The sequence below is a fragment of the Pygocentrus nattereri genome, chromosome 12 (assembly GCF_015220715.1).
Source record: "Pygocentrus nattereri isolate fPygNat1 chromosome 12, fPygNat1.pri, whole genome shotgun sequence".
NCBI lineage: Eukaryota > Metazoa > Chordata > Actinopteri > Characiformes > Serrasalmidae > Pygocentrus > Pygocentrus nattereri.
Window position 1 is genome coordinate 37255425 of NC_051222.1, and position 20540 is coordinate 37275964.

General features: G+C 41.5%; 1 protein-coding gene across 4 annotated transcripts; it reads left to right on the forward strand.

The window, feature by feature from the left end:
* The first annotated feature begins 1438 nt into the window (after positions 1–1438).
* Positions 1439–16406, forward strand: LOC108412166 (polymeric immunoglobulin receptor-like). 4 transcript variants are annotated; one of them, XM_037543579.1, is made up of 7 exons: positions 1439–1580; positions 5611–5669; positions 5853–6155; positions 6305–6643; positions 15235–15336; positions 15460–15500; positions 15650–16406. In XM_037543579.1, exons 2-7 carry the CDS (start codon positions 5612–5614, stop codon positions 15848–15850), a joined length of 1044 nt encoding a protein of 347 aa, XP_037399476.1. In that variant the 5' UTR covers positions 1439–1580; position 5611; the 3' UTR covers positions 15851–16406. The 4 variants fall into 4 exon arrangements, 1 of the variants encoding a protein (XP_037399476.1); XR_005131204.1 differs by lacking the exons at positions 1439–1580; positions 5611–5669; positions 5853–6155; positions 15460–15500; positions 15650–16406 and adding exons at positions 9633–10613; positions 11199–11351; positions 11847–11947; positions 12127–12339 and having other exon boundaries at positions 6537–7256; positions 15235–15310; XR_005131203.1 differs by lacking the exons at positions 5611–5669; positions 5853–6155; positions 6305–6643; ... (1 more) ...; positions 15460–15500; positions 15650–16406 and adding exons at positions 9633–10613; positions 11199–11351; positions 11847–11947; positions 12127–13684.
* Positions 16407–20540: the final 4134 nt, after the last annotated feature.

The window sequence follows — 20540 nt, forward strand, 5'->3', positions numbered from 1 at the left end:
TTGAACAACCTCAGTCTATGTCCCCACCCCCACCACTATTTCGTTTATTTTGTAATTAGTCTGGAAAGAAAGGGAAAGAAATCAGAACAGTTTCAACAGGAGAGTTAAATGCGTAGCCATATCACTTTCAAATTGCATTATTGCTCGAACTGTAAAGATTTATTTTATATTTCTAAAGATTATTTCTTTGAATATGTTTGAAGCTTTCTTCTTGTTATAGGCTTAAGCTATCAAAAGGCTGATCTCTAGCGTTTCTGTCAGTCTGATCTTCTTATTTCACTATATATTTTGTGCATTTCATATCCTATAAACTTAACTTTTCATGGAATCTGGTTTGGTACCGTCACTATTACTTGGCTAGTTAAAATCTTTACATTCTCCACCTTATTTTCTTAGCCCTCCAATCACTGCTTAGCAAACTTTGCTATCCGTTATTACCTCAAACCTTCAGTCAGTTATCAGCACTGATCGACTAGCATGCAGACAGCGATGTCCTCAGTAGTTTAAGAGATTCAAACATTAAAACAGTGACGAGACTGTCCAATCGACAGAGACTGGTTATCAGATACTTCAATGACAAATTCAATTTGCATTACCTAGTCATAAAGTTTACTGTTAACTAGCGTTTGATGGCATAAAAGTATGTAACATAATTAAGAAATCAATGTACATTTGACTTTTGTCTAATCAAGTGTAAGGGTACTTTTTCATTGAGCTAGGCTTTGGTAGAGACAGATATGTATTTTTAATGTATGCTTTTTCAGTAATCTGTGAGGACCAAGAGGTAAAAGAGAGTGTATTGAGGAATGGGAAAGGACAAATGACAGGAAAATATGTACTGTATGCACTTATAGATGAGTAAAAATGAAAAATTGTCTGGTTAAAAAGTAACTGAGTGCAATATCATTCAGTCATTTTATTCACTATGAGACATGGGTCACGTTTCTGTAAGATGGACCTCACTAACATTTTGATCTTAGTTACAGCCCTGCTAGAAATTGGCTTTTTTTATAATAAAAGTACACTAAATTATACATCCAGTAGGATCAGTTTGATGCTGTTGCATTACTTTTTATACACAAACATTTGTTAAAAATTCCCCACACTGGAGGACTTTGTTCCACCACCTTCTTACCTACCTGAGGCTCTAATGTCTGTAGTAAATGTGTATCGATAGTTACATTTTCATGCATACAGTAGTCTGAATTTCTTACTTTAGTCTAAGACACTGAACCAAACTAAAGTTTTTTTAAAAAGCTGATTTGTAATGACCCTAAAAATATAGCCATTTTGTCATTCAGGGCTGTCCTAGTGCCAAAGCAGACTCCCACCACCAGTAGATGGCACTCTTTGCACTTTATGGTGCTGCTGGGAGGAGCAATGAGGTTGATAAACTCTGACACCAAAAAAAGAAGAACCAACTAAACCAGCGAGAAGGCATACACAGTAGGCCATAAGTTATGAAGTCCAGCTGAGTCCGATTCTAAGCAGTATTTAAAGAAACTTGAGTGGATCATATTTCTGCGAACTTCTATTTAGAATGAAGACGCTCCTCATCTTCAACCAGCGCCAGATATCAGGTTAGATATTCTTCTTTAATCCCGGCTAATATGACCGTAAATATTGCTTATTCTGGTTTGTTTTGTTTGTATTGGAAAATGGAGTGGACCACAGTGAGAGCCACTGTCCACAAATGTACATAATTCCACAATAACCTGCAAGCTTATTGGGGCAGTCGTGGGCTGGAGGTTAGGGAACTGGCCCTGTAACTGGAAGGTTGCCGGTTCGATCCCCAGTGCTGACAGTCCAGGACTGAGGCGTCCTTGAGCAAGGTGTCCTTGGACAAGGTTGCCCACCGCTCCGGTGGGCCCCTAGTGTGTGTATTCACTAGTGTGTATGTGGTGTTTCACTTCACAGACGGGTTGAATGTGGAGGTGGAATTTCCCCGTTTGTGGGATTAAAAAAAGTATCACTTAACTTAAGGAACAAACCACTGCTGACCAAAAAGAACACACGCATGTCAAAAAAACGCTAGAAGACCCTTTACATCTGGCGTAAAGCTAACACCACGTTCAACCATAAGAACATCATACAAACAGTCAAACATGGCAGTGGTAGTGTGATGGGCTGGGGCTGCTATATGTCTGTAGGAACTGGATGACTTTCAGAATTTATGGCACCACAACTTCTGCTCTATCAGAAAATCCTAAAGGAGAATGTTTGCCCATCAGTCCGTGACGTAAAGCTCAAGAGCAGTTGGTTTAGGCAGCAGGACAGCGACCTGAAGCACAGAAGTCCACCTCAAGTCCACTAGTTCAAAAGAAACAAAATTAACGTTTTGAGTTAAAGTCAAAGATGGAGCTTCATCAGAGGAAAAACAGAACTGGCAGATTCTCTCGGAGTGATGATGCACCTGCTGGGATCTGCACACCATCACAGATCTGAGGGAGGAGGATAATGGGACATACTAGTTTGCGAAGGGATCCACCACCTACACTAAAATGCATCTGCAAGTTATGAAAAGTATTAACTTCCTTTCTTATTCTTCCTCACGGGGAGGCTTTTCGGGGGATCAAAAGTGGTTCTTGGCATCACCCTTGAAAACCACTATTTATGTTGTGGGCAAAATGCAATGTGAAATTTGTGCTAGCTTATTTAAATGAATGGCTGAAAGGACTAGAAGTATCTGACTAATCCTTATTTCCTTGTTTTTGTCTGCCAACTCATCACACAGTTTGAGATACTAACACTAAACCAACTCCAGAATGTTCAATCTGGTTTGGAAAGGTGTGCTTGCGTACAGATTTTTAAATTGGATGTACAATTTACATATGGCCACTATTTCTGGTCTGATGGCCTAATGCACAAGAACAAATAAGTAGATAAGAATTCTACTTATGTAAACTTATTCTGCTAGCCACCGTACACTATGAGGCCAAAAGTTTGTACATCACTTATGTCACCAGGATACAACTGGCAACACCCTAGCAGTCCACTTGGAAAACTTGTGCAACCCCGAGAAATGTCATAGCAACCACCTAAGAACATGAACATCTCCAATACAAGATCAGCCATATAGCAAAACACTAGTAACCATGTATAGTTGCATGTTGTGGTGATGCATGGCAATGCAAAGTGGACATGTGAGCTTTCCAGAGGTGCAGTGCTCCTGGTAAGAGATATTTACCGGTTACGTTGCTGTTGTGCGATTGTTATTTGTGTAAATGTGTTACTTGTGCTGTTCTGTGCTGGGCTGGGCTGGGCTGTGGGGTAGCTGATGTCAGTTTAGAGATCAGGGTGAAGTCAGTGTATGGGTAGAAGTGACCTGCCTGCTATCCTGGCAACTTGAATAGCACCTGGTGGCAGTTCTCCCATGCTGCCTGTTCAATAAAAGAGCATTTATTGGGCACGCTTAAAGCATTTCTCTGGTTTTATTCTATGCCTAGGTGCTACAATACAAATTACTTAGCAACACCCTTGCAACCACCTGGAATGCCATACAAACTGCCTGCCAATTCCCTAGCAACCACCAGGAACATCAAAAGCATCTAGCAACATCCTAGCAATATCACAAAATTGCTTAACCTGTGCAATCACCGCATTCAGGAAATGCACTTTCTCCAACTGATAACATAGTTGTAGGGAACAATTTATAAATCAACTGTCACACTGAGACTGCAGACTTGTTTATTTGTGCTGTCAGTTGCTGACAAATTCACAGCACCCAGTGGCCACAAAAAGAGCAGGAAGCTCTAGACCACAGAGGACACAGTGAGATTAGATCAAGTGAACACAAAGCATATGAGTAGAAGTGACCTGCCTGCTATCCCAGCAACTTGAACAGCACCTGGTGGCAGTTCTCCCTTGCTGCCTGTTCAATAAAAGAGCATTTACCGGCATGCTGAAAGTGTTTCTCTGGTTTTCCTCTAGCCTAGGTGCTACAATAAAAACTACTTAGTAACCCGCTAGCAACACCCTTGCAACCACCTGGAATACCGTACAAACTGCCTAACAATTCCCTAGCAACCAGCAGGAACATCATCAAAACCAATCATATGAATTGCTTAACCTGTCCAATCACTGCATTCTCTGGTTTTCTTCTAGCCTAGGTGCTACAATAAAAACTACTTAGTAACCCGTTAGCAACACCCTTGCAACCACCTGGAATACCGTACAAACTGCCCCACAATTCCCTAGCAACCAGCAGGAACATCAGCAAAACCAATCACATGAATTGCTTAACCTGTGCAATCACTACATTCAGGAAATGCACATTTTAAATTCATGGCATAATTTTAGGGAACAATTTATGCTCAACCATCACTCATGAACAATTGTGAAGGATCAATGTAGCATTATTGGTGATTTTATGTTGCAAATGCTTATAAAATATGAAAACACTTCCAGACTGCAGACTTGTTTATTTGTGCTGTCAGTTGCTGACAAATTCACAGCACCCACTGGCCACAAAAAGAACAGGAAGCTCTAGACCACAGAGGACAAAGTGAGATTAGATCAAGAACCGCTGTACCATGCAGCATGCACTAATATGATAGGAGAACAGAACTAAACTGAGAGCTGACTTGAAGGGAAGAAAAAAGCTCTGAGGAAGCTGAAATGCATGATGCATAACCCCTGGCCAAATTGCAAAGTTCGCTGATTTCTGAAGTGAAAATGAGTAAATTCAACCTTTACAGCAAACCATTTAAAAGAAAAACATTTTTACTGCAAACGTTAGTGGGGAACAAAATGGGTACCGCCGTGGAACAGTGTGTGTCATTATGTGTTGGGGCATGGGTTTAGTTAGGGGTTGTGTGTGTGAGTAGGGGTCACCGTCAAGGTGAAGTGTTTGGCTAGAGGTGACCTCCCTCACGAGTTCAGTGCTCTGGTTGGGCCTCTTCCGCTGGCGTGCTGAATAAAGAAAACTTCTCGCAGCAGAATCATGGCGATCCCTGGGTTTCTTCTTTTGCAGACGACACTACAACATATGGTGTGTGTGTATTAGAAAAGGAACTACAACCAACACTCATATGGATTAAAATAATGTAGGTAGAGTGTGTAAAAGGCCATATTGGTTGACCTTTCTGATGGAGGGTCTTGTGAGTACATGCAGGCCTGCACTCTGTCCAACTGTGACTCTGATCTTCCAACTAAATACATGAGAGGCTAAACCATGACTTAAAACCCAGAATACAACAGACCGCTAACCTACCATGACGAAAGCCTTCTTCTCACAGTTCAGATGTTGACCATATTACTGTATGTGTAAATTCATTTAATACAGCCTATTTCTATTGATAACTCTAGAGTTATGTCATGCATCACACTCAAGTGTTCCCTCTCTCATGGCTTAACTTCGTATTTGTTCAGTGGTGCTGGTGGGAGGTGCTTTGAAGTTGAGTGTCTTCCTTAAAGATGATGTCAATTTTTTAATATACGTATACACATATGTATATCGCTGGGTGGGGTGCACAGCAGTCTGAAAGCCAGAGACGGTGGAAACACCACAGCAGTGAGAAGAGGCAAACAAATACAGAGGACTATCAGTTGTAACCAAAAAACTAACAATTTCCATCAAGAAAAGTGAATCAGAATTTCTGTGAACTTCAGGATGAAGATCCTTCAGTTCAGGATGAAGATCTTCCTCTCCACCCTCTACCTGATCTCAGGTCAGATATTCAACTTTAATTGTTAATGCGACAGAAAGCGCAGTTATTTATTATCGATTGTTCTTGCATTGGAAGCTATAGTAGTTCTGTGTGCTACAGTTATGTTTATACTGCAAGAGTGAAGAGTACCAAAGGTTCTGTGAGGTTCTCGCATGTGTGAGAGGTTTCTTTTCTGATCGACAGGCCCAGTGTGCTGCTCTGATGTGTTCGGCTATTCAGGAGGAAGCATCCTTTTATTCTCTGATCTGCAGTGGGATGTAAACAATACACGGTATATTTGCAGGGTGGAACAAAGTGGCTGTCTAGATATAATGAAGGATCAGACTAAGGTCAGGTCTGTCACTAGCGGGAGGTTCATGATGTATTCAAATGCAGATGGAGAGTTTACAGTGTTGATCAGAGAGCTGAACCCACAGGATTCTGCCGTGTACAGATTTGGAGTTGGGAATGAAAAGCATAAGGACATTGAGCTGACCGTTCAGAGTGGTGAGAGTTTTTAACCTGTTTAAGCTGCTAGTTTCTAAAATATTTATATTAAAATGATGATAAAAATGAAACATTGCTCCCAAACACACTCAGATTTAATCAGCTGATTCATGAACTGTAGTTTGTTTGTTTGTTTATATGACTGACAGATTCTTGTTGTGGGGGAATTACAAAAACGAATGCTTATCTAGGAGAGACGGCCAACTTCGACTGTAACCATCCAGATGAGTTCAAGATGAAAAGCAAGTACCTCATCAACCTCAATGATCAAAATACAATTAGAAGAATAATTTGCACTGGACAAGCGTCTCAGAAGAAGCAGAAAGACAGATTCTCCATCTCTGATGACAGAAGCTCTAACGTCTTCAGTGTGAACATCAGTGATGTGACAGAAGATGATGTAGGAGTTTATCTGTGTGGAGTGTGGAAGAATCAGAAGTCAGTGGGTTATTACTCCTACTTCAGAGAGATTCAGCTGAAAGTTTCTGGTGAGATACGTTAACTTTACGTTTGCTTAATTTGACCCGTGTCATGACGTTTTTCATTATTCTTTACTGTTTTCAAAATTATGTGACCAGTGAGTTGACACTCAGGTTTAGGTTTTAAATCAAATATAACAGCATGCAGAGGGTATGATTTTAAGGTCACTGTGGCAGTCTGGTTTTGGTTGGTGCAGTGTAAGGGATAACACCACTGCTCTCAATCCCTCATGTTTGCAACCTGCCTCAGCCCCTACACTGTAAACCCACATTTTATATGGACCCAAATACATTAGGTCTCTTGGACAGAAATATAATGATTTCCCGTTTGAAACCCAAACATTTTAGATAAACGGAACCTTTTTGACCACTTGTACATACAACCTGTATCTTTGGACTGAATTAATCAAACAATTTGTACCATTGCTAAATGGAAAGATTTCATTGGCTAGTTTGAAAGCCAGATACATTTGCCCCGCTCCGCAATGTTTCTGAAGCGAGAACGTGCGGAGGTGTGAGCTTTTGAGGACGAAGAGCGAGGGGAAGGGGGATATATAACAACGACAAATGAGAGAAAGAAGAGGAGGAAGAAAAGGAGGGAAAGAAGACAAGGAACGGTGAGGTAAGTGCGCGCGATTCACAGTTGTCAGTCAGTCATTTCAGTTTGTGTTACTGTGTTGTCTATTCACTTCAGTATCTCTTGTCTCTCGTAAGTGCTATCATGCCATTGTTTAGTTTATGCTATGACCACAACGTATTTTCTATGACTTGTATTTAGGTATTTATCATTGGGTTGCGTATTGTTTTCAGCTTTGCATATGTTCTGGTTTACTTGCAAATTATCAGAAACTTTTTCCAGCTAAGCTGCTAGCTGCTATGAGCATGTCCACCATGCAATGTTAGGTAGCCATTTCATTGCATCTTGCTTGTTTGTTTCCAATGGTTAACACGTTGTTGTTTATTTGAGGTTATTATCGTGAATCATTCTCTAGTCTTTGTGAAGTGGTATTGCTGGTTATTTTAGCGTTTCATAGTTTTAGGCCATTCAGCAAGTAGAGGCGAACTTTTCAGCTAAGCTGCTAGTTGCTAGGAATGTGAGCACATGCACAGGTTTAATGGTGACCGATTTATGGACAGAGGACAGAAAATATGATTTGGAAGTGTAAATACTGCGAGTTCAATTGTGACAAAAGGGGGCAGATTTTAAAACATTACAGGATAAAGCATGGAAGTTACTCTAGAAATGAACCCTTCCCTTGCCCTCACCAGGACTGTTTGTGCACGTTCCGGTCTTTTGGCACTCTCAGGACTCACATATCTCGGTTCCATATTGAAACCCACTCTCTGCAACCTGCACGTGCAGTCAAGTTGCGCTGTCTGTTATGCGAGTTTCTTGAACCATGCACTGATGCCACGTATTTCACCCACCTTCGTAGTATCTTCGAGACTTCCAGAAAGTTCAGTGTCCGTTTAAGGGCTGCACATTTGAGAGCAGTGTCTACTCAACATTTAATGCACATAAAAGTAAGGTGCACAGAGATATGACTTGGACAACGTTTAAATCAGAAATAGTAGTCAGTACTGAAACAGAAAATGACGAATGTAGTGACTGTGGTGATACTCTGGAGATAAATGTTGTGGATACAGCAGGTAATCTGGATGATGACAATGAAACACCTGAGGCTGAGTCTCAGCACTTGTGGGAAGATTTGGAGCATAACTTGGCAGCCCTGTTTCTAAAAATGCAAACAGTGCTGCATGTTCCAGAAAAATCTGTGCAAGAGGTTATTCAGCAACTTTGTGAGTTAGTTCAGTTGTCCCAGGCACCTCTGTACAGTAAAGTAAAAATGTTTTTACTGAAGCATCATACAAACGTTGATGAGTCAGTTGTTAGAGAGGTAGTAGAGACTTTGACAGGCAGCAACATTATCACTGCATGCTGTGGCAAGGATGGATGTCTAGCTACAATTAAAAGAAGGTTATCATATGTGTTGCAGACTTGGTGGCAAAGAAGTGCATTATATTAGAGGTGATCAATGAGGCCATCAAAACATTTCCTTATGCTTGCACAGACAAAACTGATCGGCCACAGCCTATTGTGAAGGGCTTTGATAAGAAAGGGACGATAGGAGGAAATGGCCATGAAAACTGGTGCCTAATCAGACTCCTTCCTCTCCTTATTGGCCATTGCATTGCTGAGGGAAATGATGCTTGGGATGTACTAATGCTTCTTAAGGACATTGTTGCATTAGCTCTTGCACCAAGACATACCAGTGTGTCTGTACACCTTCTTCAAAGCAAGGTGGCAGAGCACAGGGAACTTTTGCAGTCTACCTTCCCAGGTTTTAGATTGTGGCCCAAACACCACTATATCGAGCATTACTCCAAACTTATAAAGCTGTATGGCACACTGTGTGAAGTGTGGACAATGAGATTTGAAGGAAAGCTCAAGTTCTTCAAAAAGGTTGATCGGGATGCTCAGAACTTTAAAAATGTTCCTATGACTCTTGCTGTAAGACACCAAAAAGCTACCAACTAGACTGCAGTTTGTTTTACAAGCCAGAATTTGAGAAGGCCAAAGTAACATCTTTGTTGGTTACCTCTTTACCAGAGAGCATCCAGAATGCACTTCGAAAAAAAGTCCCCAATACTTCAGCTGTTCTTACGGCATCCTCCATCTGTATTGATGGAATAGATTACAACGTAGACAGTCTGCTTTCAGCTGGCTCATGTTCTGGCCTTCCTGAATTTAAGCAAATCACTCAGATAATTGCTGTGAACACAGATGTTCTGTTCATTTGCAAGGTCATGACAGCTTGGTACTCATATGAACAGCTTCGGTCATATGAACTTTGCAGTCCAGACAGTCCAACATTTTGCGTACTTCAGCTTACAGATCTAAATTACCCTTTCCCTCTTTCACCTTACAATGTACAGGGTAAATTAATGGTAACAGTGAGGCATTTTATTCACAGTTGAATGCCTTTTTTCTCCGCAGATGGCATCATCAACCACCATGAGAGTCATCCTAACTGAAGCCAATGTCCGAAAATTGAAGCTAACCTCAAGGCCTAGCTCAGTTGCGGATTTGATTATGTATATAAAAGAATCATTCGGACTCGAATATGACTTCAACTTACAGTTTCGAGACGCAGAGTTTGATAATGAACTTTGCAACCTCACAGATTTATCAGAACTGCCGGAGAAGCCAACAGTAAAGATCATTCCATTGCTCAATTTGGTCTCCCTTCCTTCAAGCTTATCTGAAAATCTGAATGACACTGTGTCTACAGCAGATACCGAGCTGCTCTCCACTTCGTTGACAGAAGCAAGGAAGCCATGGCCCGATGACGTCTTAATTCCAAAATTCTCTGTAGATGTCGAGTACAGACTCCGTCAGGGGAATTTGACTTATCTCAAGGAGAGAACATACCTTAAGGTCTCAAAAGAGTTGAAGCATGACATCCTTCACAGGCTGGCAGAAAGAATTTACTCATTCAAAGCATACCCAACTACTCGTGACCTCAACGCAGTAGCCAGGGCATTAATAGCGGCTCATCCTTGCCTTCAAGAACCGGCATCACCATCTGGTTGCTGTGGGTGGAAGGACAGCCTTAAAGACAAAATGGGCAATTACAGGTCAAAAATGAGAGCTCTGGGACATGAAGATGTCAAGGTCAATGCAGGGAAACGAGGACGAAACACCCCGAATGGTGAGCCTCCACACAAGAACATAAAAAAGCCAAAGAAAGGGGAAGTCAATTACTTACCAAATATTCCGGATGGACACAATAACACAAGCCTTGAAGATGCCCGAAAGCAATTAGTGGACGAGATGAAGAAAAAGAACCCAGACAGAACACTTATCAATCAGAAGATGGATGCAACATTGTCTCTGTGAAGGAAGGAAGTTGTGCAGGACAAGCCACCTGTGATCCAGATGCTCCAGCGTTGACCAGCACTGTTCGTGGAAAATCAGGTAAGTGTGTGTGTGTGTGTGTGTGTGTGTGAATGATTCTTATAGTGTGGCGGTGTAAACAAAGTGTTAACGTCAGTTCTGGCCAGGCCATCGTAGTCAAGAAGCTTGCCGCTTGTCCTCACCTCAATTCCATTACTAATTGATCCAGGAGAATCTCCTCAGCTGATCATCTTTATTCCCTAGCGATTGGCCACGCACCACTGGCACGCCCTTTAAATCCTACTCTGTTCCCCTCAGCTGCATGCTGCTTGGTTTTTGCTAACCCACCTCCTCCCCTGCTCAGCCTTGTCATGTATGACATGGCATGTGCTCTTGTCATGTCGCCTGGCTCTGTTCATGGGGGGAATATCTATCTCTCCCTGTCCTGCTGGGGTGAGAATTCCCTAACTGCTGCTGCCCCCTGACTCGCTGCTTTTCCATGGTGCTCATGGAAAAAGGTGGGGTTCCTCTAAACAGAGCCATACCGCCAAATGTAATTCATACTTTACAATAAAGAAATTTCATTCAGAATCTTCTCTTGTGTTTCTTGACTAAAATGGTTCTGACAGAATTGATATTAAATCTTGATTTATTGCTGTGTTCCAGGTGTACCAGGAATTGAACAGGGTCGTGGGGAAAAACCTGAAGCAAGAATTCTACGACTCCCTTGATCGCCATTGTCCTGCACTTGTTGATGTCATGAAGTCAAAGAGAGGGCTGAAGGGGCAGCTGCTGGATGCACTTTTGCGCCAAGCACAGGTTTGTGAATTGAATTCAGTCAATTCCCATGTACAATTGTCTTGATGGAGAACAATGAGATATCTGACAATTCTCTTTCAGCAAGGTCATACTATCTAAAGGATTTAGGTTGTAAGCAACTGGACTTATTTAGGAGCTTGTGTTTTTGTTGTACCTTACCCCCATTACTATGGTCAGGATCTCAGAAAGCTTTACAAAAATATGCCGCATCATCAGGTACTGACAAGTCATGGGTAACATGAGCAACACAACGGCATGTTGAAATTGACCGGAATTTTCCTTTAAAGCTCCAAATGTGAAATCAAGCTTACAATTTAGGCTTAAAGTGATATGCTGGGTCAAATTGAGTGTTGAAATGGGCAGGAATTCTTCTTTAAGTACTACTTAGGATTAAAGTAGGCACACTACTTGGGAAGTTCTTGGGAAACACAATGAATGAGAATTCTAACCTTAAGTAGTATTACAATGTAGTATTTTTTTTTCATTGCAATCCAGACATCGGACATTGCCGACATATGATGCCTCGTCCTGAGAGGGCTGGCAGTGCTTCTGGATGACAACCCATCTGAATTCTTCAAGGACTTTTGGAAGGTTTTGTAAGTCATACCACTTGGTTACCTTTGTCTATATGCATTGTGATATAGAAAGTAGCACATGTAACCATTCTAGGTTACCTGTAGTCCATCTTAGCTATCTGTGATTAACACTTTTATTGCAAATACAGCGTTCTGTTCTCAGAGTAAAACCACACTTTTTTTTTTATTTTCATTTCTAGGCTGTGGATGATGAGGACGCCTACAAACACATCCCAATTGGAATCCTCGCTATTCATCATGATGGTGTTGCACAACATCCCCTAAACCCATCCTCCCTGGGTGTGGTTCTGGAAGGAAATGTTGTGATGGACAATATCAACAACTTGCCCCAGACCATGTGCCTACTCTTTGGCTTGACATATGCACTTCATCTGAACTACCCAAAATGCATGGTAAACACATTCCAGTTCATTCAGCAGGTTTTCTTGGGTTTGGGGAGGAAGGAGTTGAAGGGAAAAGTGTTGACTTTGACTAATCAGCTGGCCATGTAAGGTCACTTCAGGTTGGTATTTTACACTTCCCACCATGTTTTCAGATAGTTTGGTGTGTAATATACTGGTCAAGATTGAGATTTGCACACATGCTACTGTTTAGTGTATTTGTCACTGCTGTGGTAGCACCCGCCACCTCTACAGTCATTGTAGAGGTGGTGGGAGGAGGCTGCTGCCACAGTAGTGGGAAATCCTTTATTCAGTAGCATGTGTGTAAATTACAATCTTAACCATCCTATCCCATAACAAACTGTGCGAACATATAGTGGTAGATGTAAAATGCCCAGCTTGACCTTGGAAGATGTTATTGGGTATGGCGATTTGGTTCATTTCATTATTGAATTAATCATTATGGGCCTTTTGTGGTGAGTAGCTGTATTTTTTCTATCTTTTTTATTTGTAATTTTTATTTTAAATTCTGTTTTAAGTGTCATGAATAACCATTTCAGAACTCTTAAGGTACAAAGGCTGTTGAAAAAAGTGATGTTACATTTGGTGTGTGAACAATTGAAAAAAAAAGTTTTGAAAAAGTTGTTTTTACAAAGTGCCATTGCCGGAGTTTCTGTTGTGGAAGGCAGTGACTTTATTTATATGCACTTTATGCTACTTTGTTCTGTGAATAGGGTAGCACCAACACTGTCAAATGACCATCCTGTACACAAACTACCCAAGGTGCATGGTAAACACAACCTTCAATTCGTTCAGCAGGTTCTCTTTGGGTAGGGAGGAGTTGAAAGGAAAAGTGCACACAGCTGATACCACTGTCTTGTGTAAAAAAGGGTATATTGGCGTTTACAGTCATGGTCATTTGACAGTGTTGGCAAATAGGTTTTCTTTGTTTTGGCCTACAGGTCACGGTTGGTATTTTACACTTCCCACCATGTTTTCAGATAGTTTGGTGTGTAATATACTGGTCAAGATTGAGATTTGCACACATGCTACTGTTTAGTGTATCTGTCACTGCTGTGGTAGCATCCGCCACCTCTACAGTCATTGTAGAGGTGGTGGGAGGAGGCTGCTGCCACAGTAGTGGGAAATCCTTTATTCAGTAGCATGTGTGTAAATTACAATCTTAACCAGTCTATCCCATAACACAATGTACGAACATATAGTGGTAAGTGTATTTTTGTATGTGATAAGTAAAACATAAAAACCCTTTGTTATATATATAATATCCCTAATGTAGAATGGCTTTCTTGTTTGTCAGTTTTCACATTACTGCATTACAATAATCCTTCAAAAACCAGTCAATCTGTTTTTTTTTTTTTTTTATTCATAGCTCTTACAGCAATAGATGTGCTGTTATTTTGGAATTGTTTAAGTATGCATGTTCTAGTTTGGCAGGTTTTCCCCATTTAGTGTTGAACCCACAACTTTACCAAAAAATGCTATGTAAATGTGGAAGTACATACAAATATCTCTAGGTGCAATACTGCTGAAGACTAAACATTCACATATTACCCCAACCCCATGTTTAGTAGTAAAATGAAGTACACATTTAGCACTAGCCAAATTAAAAGGTTTGGAAAAAATTACAAATAATATTAAATTATGTAAACAAACAATCAATTTCAACCTAATAAGTATTGATTAGTATAACATGAGAGAATAGTTTATTGTACTGAATCAAACAATGCAGTGTACCTTAAAATGATGGTACAGTCAACCTTAACTTTTATGTTTATTCAGTGGTTAAGAAATCAGTTTTTTTGAGGCAACGTGTTACCCCAAATGTTTTGGGTTCATTGAACATATTCGGGTTTACAGTGTACATTCACAAAAGACTTCACTAACCAAGGCTGCAGTGAGTGGCTTCACACCCCCACCTACCAACAAGCCTGCCCATCATGGGGAGGTAGAGCTGTGGGCAGACGTTACGGGTGTGTGGCTCTGCTATTTGGCCCATTTTGCTTTGAGGAGTCGTTGCAGTCTGAGGACTTCATAAATGTTGCTGCGAGGGCCTGCGTTAGACTGGGCAGCTCTTATATGGGCCTCAGAAAGCATAAGCTTACTCATTGGAGAAGTTCTGGGGTCTCTTCCAGTCTGTTTTGACACACGGCCAGAGAAGAAGGTTCCACAAAGAAATTTATTAGGGGGGCTAAAAGGATCTCTCTAGTTCCTGTATTGTCAAGTGGGCGAAGGGGACAATGTATGCAGAGACCCTTAAAGCAGAGAAGGGTTTCAAGGCTCCGCCCAGTACTCAGGAGAGCACTGGCCCATCGACACCTGTCCTTAAGGCTCTGCCCAGTGTTATGGAGAGCACTGGCCCATCAACCCTCATCATGCCACCCAGAGCTTCCTCATCTGTGGTGGCTCCTCTAACCACCTCTGCTGGGGTGGCAACCACAACGGGAGCCACTCTAGATTCTGGTCCTGCACCATGAGTGGCTCCTGTTCCACCTCCTGCACCCCGGACGGCTCCTGTTCCAGTTTCTGAGGACCGGACGGCTCCTGTTCCAGTTCCTGCACCTCGAGCGGCTCCTGGTCCTCTGCTCCAAGCTTCTTCTGTGCCGGCTCTTCCTGTTGATCCAGTTCTGGCTTCCAGAGCTGCTCCCCCACCCCAGGAATATAGGCTGAGATCCCGCCCATTCTCCTCCTCTCCCATACACCTGCACCTTCTGTTGATCTCAATAAGACTGCTTTATTCCTGCATGCTTCTGCTACAACAATGAGTATCGTAAAGCCCCTAACAAAGCCACTTTGCACTTGTAACCTGCCTCAGCCTCTATGTTACAGTTACATTCATCTATCTCTGTAACATGATTAGTCTTTGGCCTGTCTTTCTCTGTGTCTCAGCTCCAGGTTCCTCTATCATCACTGTGTGTGTCTGTGGGACTCTGTTGCTGATTGGAGGAGCAGCACTGATCTTCTACAGACGGAGAAACCACATGATACAGGGTATGCAAATTACTAGTATATTTGGTGTCCTTTAGTCCCCCATTCAAAAGTTAAATCTAAAGTCTCCCTCTAGAGGACAGTGATGGATATGACTATTGTTTTACATCTTTTCTTTTTCTACAGACTCAGCTTCAACTGGCCAGAGAACAGACAAAAATAATGAAGTGGATGAAAATAACCTCAGTAGCTCAATTAAGACAAAAAATATGGGATACAGTATTTTTCCACATCTCAGAATAAAATCCATTATACGTGGACTGCAGAATGTTTCTCTGTGATCTGCCTGTATTAAGTGTCCTCCCTCTGATTATAGGATGACGATTATGAAAATGTCTCACATGGAAATCGATACAACATCAGCATGGGTCCAGTCCACCAGAGCACAAACCCCAACATAGCAGATTTAGTCTATGAGAACCGTGATCCAAACACCGACCAATCGGATTCGGACTATAAGAACACCAACCAATCAGATTTCATTTATGAGAATGTGACCATCAAGAGCAGTGGATGAGGGGAGTATTTCATAAAGCAGTTCTCAGTGCCAACACATAAGAACCAGTGATAACTGCCTATTAGAAATGTCCTCTTCTCTTATTGGTCAAAGCTAAATTCTTGGTTCGAGTTGTCGGAGAAGTTTACCAAATACACCCAAATTTTCACAACATCAGTTTATTTGCACCTCCCTCAATACTCCAGTCCTTCTAGATTAAATAAAAAAACAATACTTTTGGTTTTTGTTTTCTTAGTTGTTTCCAGTGTAAACTTACTTGCCTGAGGTTGCAACAAGGAGAGAAATTAAGGATATTTTAGCTGGAGAGTTAAACACATCTCTATAATCGCTAAATTTGTGTTTTATTGCTTGATCAGTCAGTTTATGCTTCTACAGATTTCTCTTAATATGTCTGCATGTACTCATTCTTAGTTATAAGCTATCAAAATCTGATCTCTATTCTGTCAAAAAAAAGGTATGAAGCTGTGACTTGGGTGGTACCGTCAAAGGGTACATCTCAGTACCTTCAGTCAGGGAACATAACTGAACCATAATCCACTGAAATGATCTGTTCTAAGCTGTGCTGACTCCACACACCCCGCCCCGCCCCGCCTCGCCTCGCCTCCAGGCGTTTATTCTACTGCTCTGTTTTAAAACATTCGGTTATGAAAAGGAACAAATATGAACTTCACTTGGAAAAACTACAAGGTACACAACTGGACCTTAAACCGAACTTTTGAAGGAACATTTACACTGTTTGTACCTCGATGAAAGAAAAATGCACCCCCATGTATATTTTAAGCATTTTACATTCAATAAACTTATCAAATCATGCAATGCATGATAAAGTTTCCCCTGCCACCTACACACCATCTATACATCTACCACTTTAACACAGGACATTAGCAGTGCTCTCTCCCCTGAGCAGGTAGAGGATACTTTGATAAGTTTTTCCAAATTTCATTTTAGGACACACGTCCTTGCAATCAAGACTGATCATCAACAAATAGTCCTGATAAATGTTTACGTGCCTGGAGTGCTTTGCTCCATCACCTTCTTATCCACTGTGTCAATAGTTACATTTACATGCACACAGTTTTCTGTTATACTTAGAAATTGGACTAAACCAAAATAATCACCTGATGTTTTGAGAAACGAATTTCTAATAACCCCCAAAATACAATCTTTTTTATCCGTCAGGGCTGCCCTAGTGCCAAAGCAGACTCACCAACAGCAGATGGCACTCTCTCTTATTACTTTGTTTCATAGTCAGTGGTGTTGGTGGGAGGAGCATTGAGGTTAAACTCCGACACCAAAGGAAGAGGAACAAAAAAGAAAAATACAGAGAAGGTGACGTGGAGACATACAGAGAGTTATATGTTATGAAGACCACTGTAATTACATTTTAAGAAGTATTTAATCAACTTTGGGTGAAAAACCTTATCAGAGATTGTAGATGACATGACTGTGTTGTACTTTAAGTCAGATGTGTTGAACAGGAATGGGCTTAATACAGTCCCCTGAGGTGCCCCATTACTGCACACTGCCATGTCTGAAACACAGTCTTGCAGGTACACATACTAAGGTGCTGCTTTATTCACTCTACCCATGTTATGTATTTCATTGTTTTTTCAGCACCAGTGTGCACACTCTTGGTATGATGTTTATTAATTTGTTTGGTGTTAGAAGTAGACATTTCTTCACTCTGCCAGAGTATCAGGTCCCCCAGACATATCTGTTGAATTTCTGGAGCTTGAACTTAAAAGTACATTTAGATACTAGCTCACCCCTAAAAGCTTGACCAAAGTAACGGCGGATAGATGAACAGCTGCTAAGCAGGAAGTGAACGGGAAAATAAATCAAATGCTTTGATAAAAAGTGTACAGCTCCAGCCTTACGTTCAGCCGTAACTCAATGACGCGGCTTAAATGAATTTTTGTTCTCACTGGGAGTCAAGAAATCTGTTAAAATTGTCATAATTGCTTGTGGGAGGCCGCTTAGTGCCTTGGGTGCTTCTGCAGTGCCTGTAAAACCTATAGGATGATCCGGACCCACCCCTGCTTACTGGCCTAAATTGCAGACAGATACAGCCTCACAGACACAAAGGACACTGCCAGCTCATAACAATTCTTGACGAATCCTGTTAGAGAGGACCACTAACACCAACTGGAGCTTGACTGATGTGAGTGGTGCACCAAAGACACCTCCTTGCAGATCAGTTTGTTGATCCTTGCGTCTGCCACCCTCAGCCTGCTTCCCCAGCATGCAACAGAATAGAAGACAGCACTCACCACTACAGACTCATAGAAGATCCTGAGCATAGTCCGGCAGACGTTAAAGGACCTCAGGCGCCTCAGAAAATAGAGACGACCTTGGCCCTTCCTGTAGAGGGCATCAGTGTTCTTAGCCCAGTCCAGTTTATTGTCAATATACACACCCACATATTTGTAATCATCTACAGTGTCCACACTAACCCCCCTGATGGACACAGGGGTCACCGATGCCTTGTCCCTCCTCAGGTCCACCACCAGTTCCTTTGTCTTTGTCACGTTGAGCTGCAGGTGGTTCCGCTCGCACCATGCGACAAAGTCCTTCACCGTTGCCCTGTACTCACCTTCATCACCCCTGCTGATACATCCACCTATCGCAGAGTCATCAGAAAACTTCTGAAGGTGGCAAATCTCTGTAAAGTAGCTGAAGTCCGTGGTGTAGAGAGTGAAGAGGAAGGGAGAGAGAACAGTTCTTTGTGGAACTCCAGTGTTGCTGACCCACAGTGCTGCAGGCATAAATACTGTGGTCTGCCAATCAAGTAGTCAACAATCCAGGACACAAGGGGGCATCTACTTGCATCACTGTGAGCTTATCACCCAGAAGAGCAGGCCAGACGGTGTTAAATGCGCTGGAGACGTCAAAAAACATTATCCATATGGATTATCCAGGTGAGCATAAACTCGGTTATCACGATGTTGCTGCTGTTAGTGTGGAGTTGCGGTTATTAGGTATAAGTGTGGGTTAAAGGAGGGTAGGCTTTGTAGTGTTTACAGTGTGTTAGAAGTGTCTACACTCTTCATATGTTGTGTCCTCCTGCCATGATTCATGCATCAAAACACCGATCATATTACTGTTCGTCTTCAGCTCATTTTAAACGGCACATCATCATTAATCGTTCAGGGCTGTGTCAGTGCGGAACTAGTCCAACATGTCAAGCATTTCTCTCATTGCTAAATTTGGTATTTGTTCAGTCAAACTGGTGGGAGGAGCCAGGACTGAGAGCAAGGCCTTATTTATAGTATGAGCTGGTGAGACAAACAATAAAACAGATTTACAATACAATGTAAACATATTTCAGTTAACATCAGGCACCCATTATCAAATGGTTAAAGAAACCAACAAAAATAAATGTATTAACAAATTAAATATGGCGTGAATTGCATGCAAATGAGAAAAGGCCACTAGAAAAAAAAAACCCACAGAAGTAAGAAAAGCAGAGACAGCGGAAACAGACACAGCAGCGCAGGACGAGGCAGAAACACATACAGAGCACGGTAAAGTTAATAGTACCATTTCTGTGACCTTCAGGATGAAGATTCTTCAGTTCAAGATGAAGATGATCATCTCCACCCTCTACCTGATCTCAGGTCAGACATTAAAATTTAATATCTGCTAATATGACAGCAAGTGTAGTTATTCATTATCGTTTATTCCTCCTATAGGAAAACTATAGCAGTTCTGTTAACTGCAGGTATGTTTATGCTGTAAGAGTAGAGGGTACAGATGGTTCTGTGAGGTTCTCACATGTGTCATTTTTGGCAGGCCCAGTGTGCTGCTCTGATGTGCTTGTCTACTCAGGAGGAAGTGTCATTTTATTCCCTAATCTACAGTGGGATGTAAACCATGCACGATATATTTGCAAGATGGAGCAAAATAGCTGCCTAGAAATCATAAAGGATCAGAGTAAGAGCAAGTCTGTCACTAGCGGGAGGTTCACGATCTATTCAAATACAGCAGGCAACTTTACAGTGTTGATCAGAGAGCTGCACCCACAGGACTCTGCCGTCTACAGATTTGGAGTTGGGAACGAAAAGCATAAGGACGTTGAGCTGACCATTCAGAGTGGTGAGACGATTTGACCTGTTTAAGCTGTTGGGTTTCTAATATATTTAAGAAAATAACATTATATATAAATGAGACAATGATCCCAAACACACTCTTGTTTAATCAGCTAATGAATAAACCATATGGTTGTTTATATAACTGACAGATTCTTGTTGTGGGGGAATTAAAAGAATGAAAGCTTATCTGGGAGAGACGGCCACCTTCAAATGCAACTATCCAGATGAGTTCAAGACAAACAACAAGTACTTAATCAACCTCAATAATCAAACTACTGTTAAAGAGATAATTTACACTGGAAAAGAGGCTCAGAAAGAGCAGAAAGACAGATTCTCCATCTTTGATGACAGAAGCTCTAAAGTCGTCAGTGTGAACATCAGTGATGTGAGAGAAGATGATGGAGGAGTTTATCTGTGTGGAGTGTGGAAGAAGGACACATTAGTGGGTTATTACTCCTACTTCAAAGAGATTCAGCTCCAAGTGACTGGTGAGATACGTTAACTTTGCATTTGCTTAACTCTGTTGTGTCGCTTTGGGAAACTTAATATAAACTGTGTCAACACATTTTCATTCCTCTAATGTTTTTAATGTGACTAGT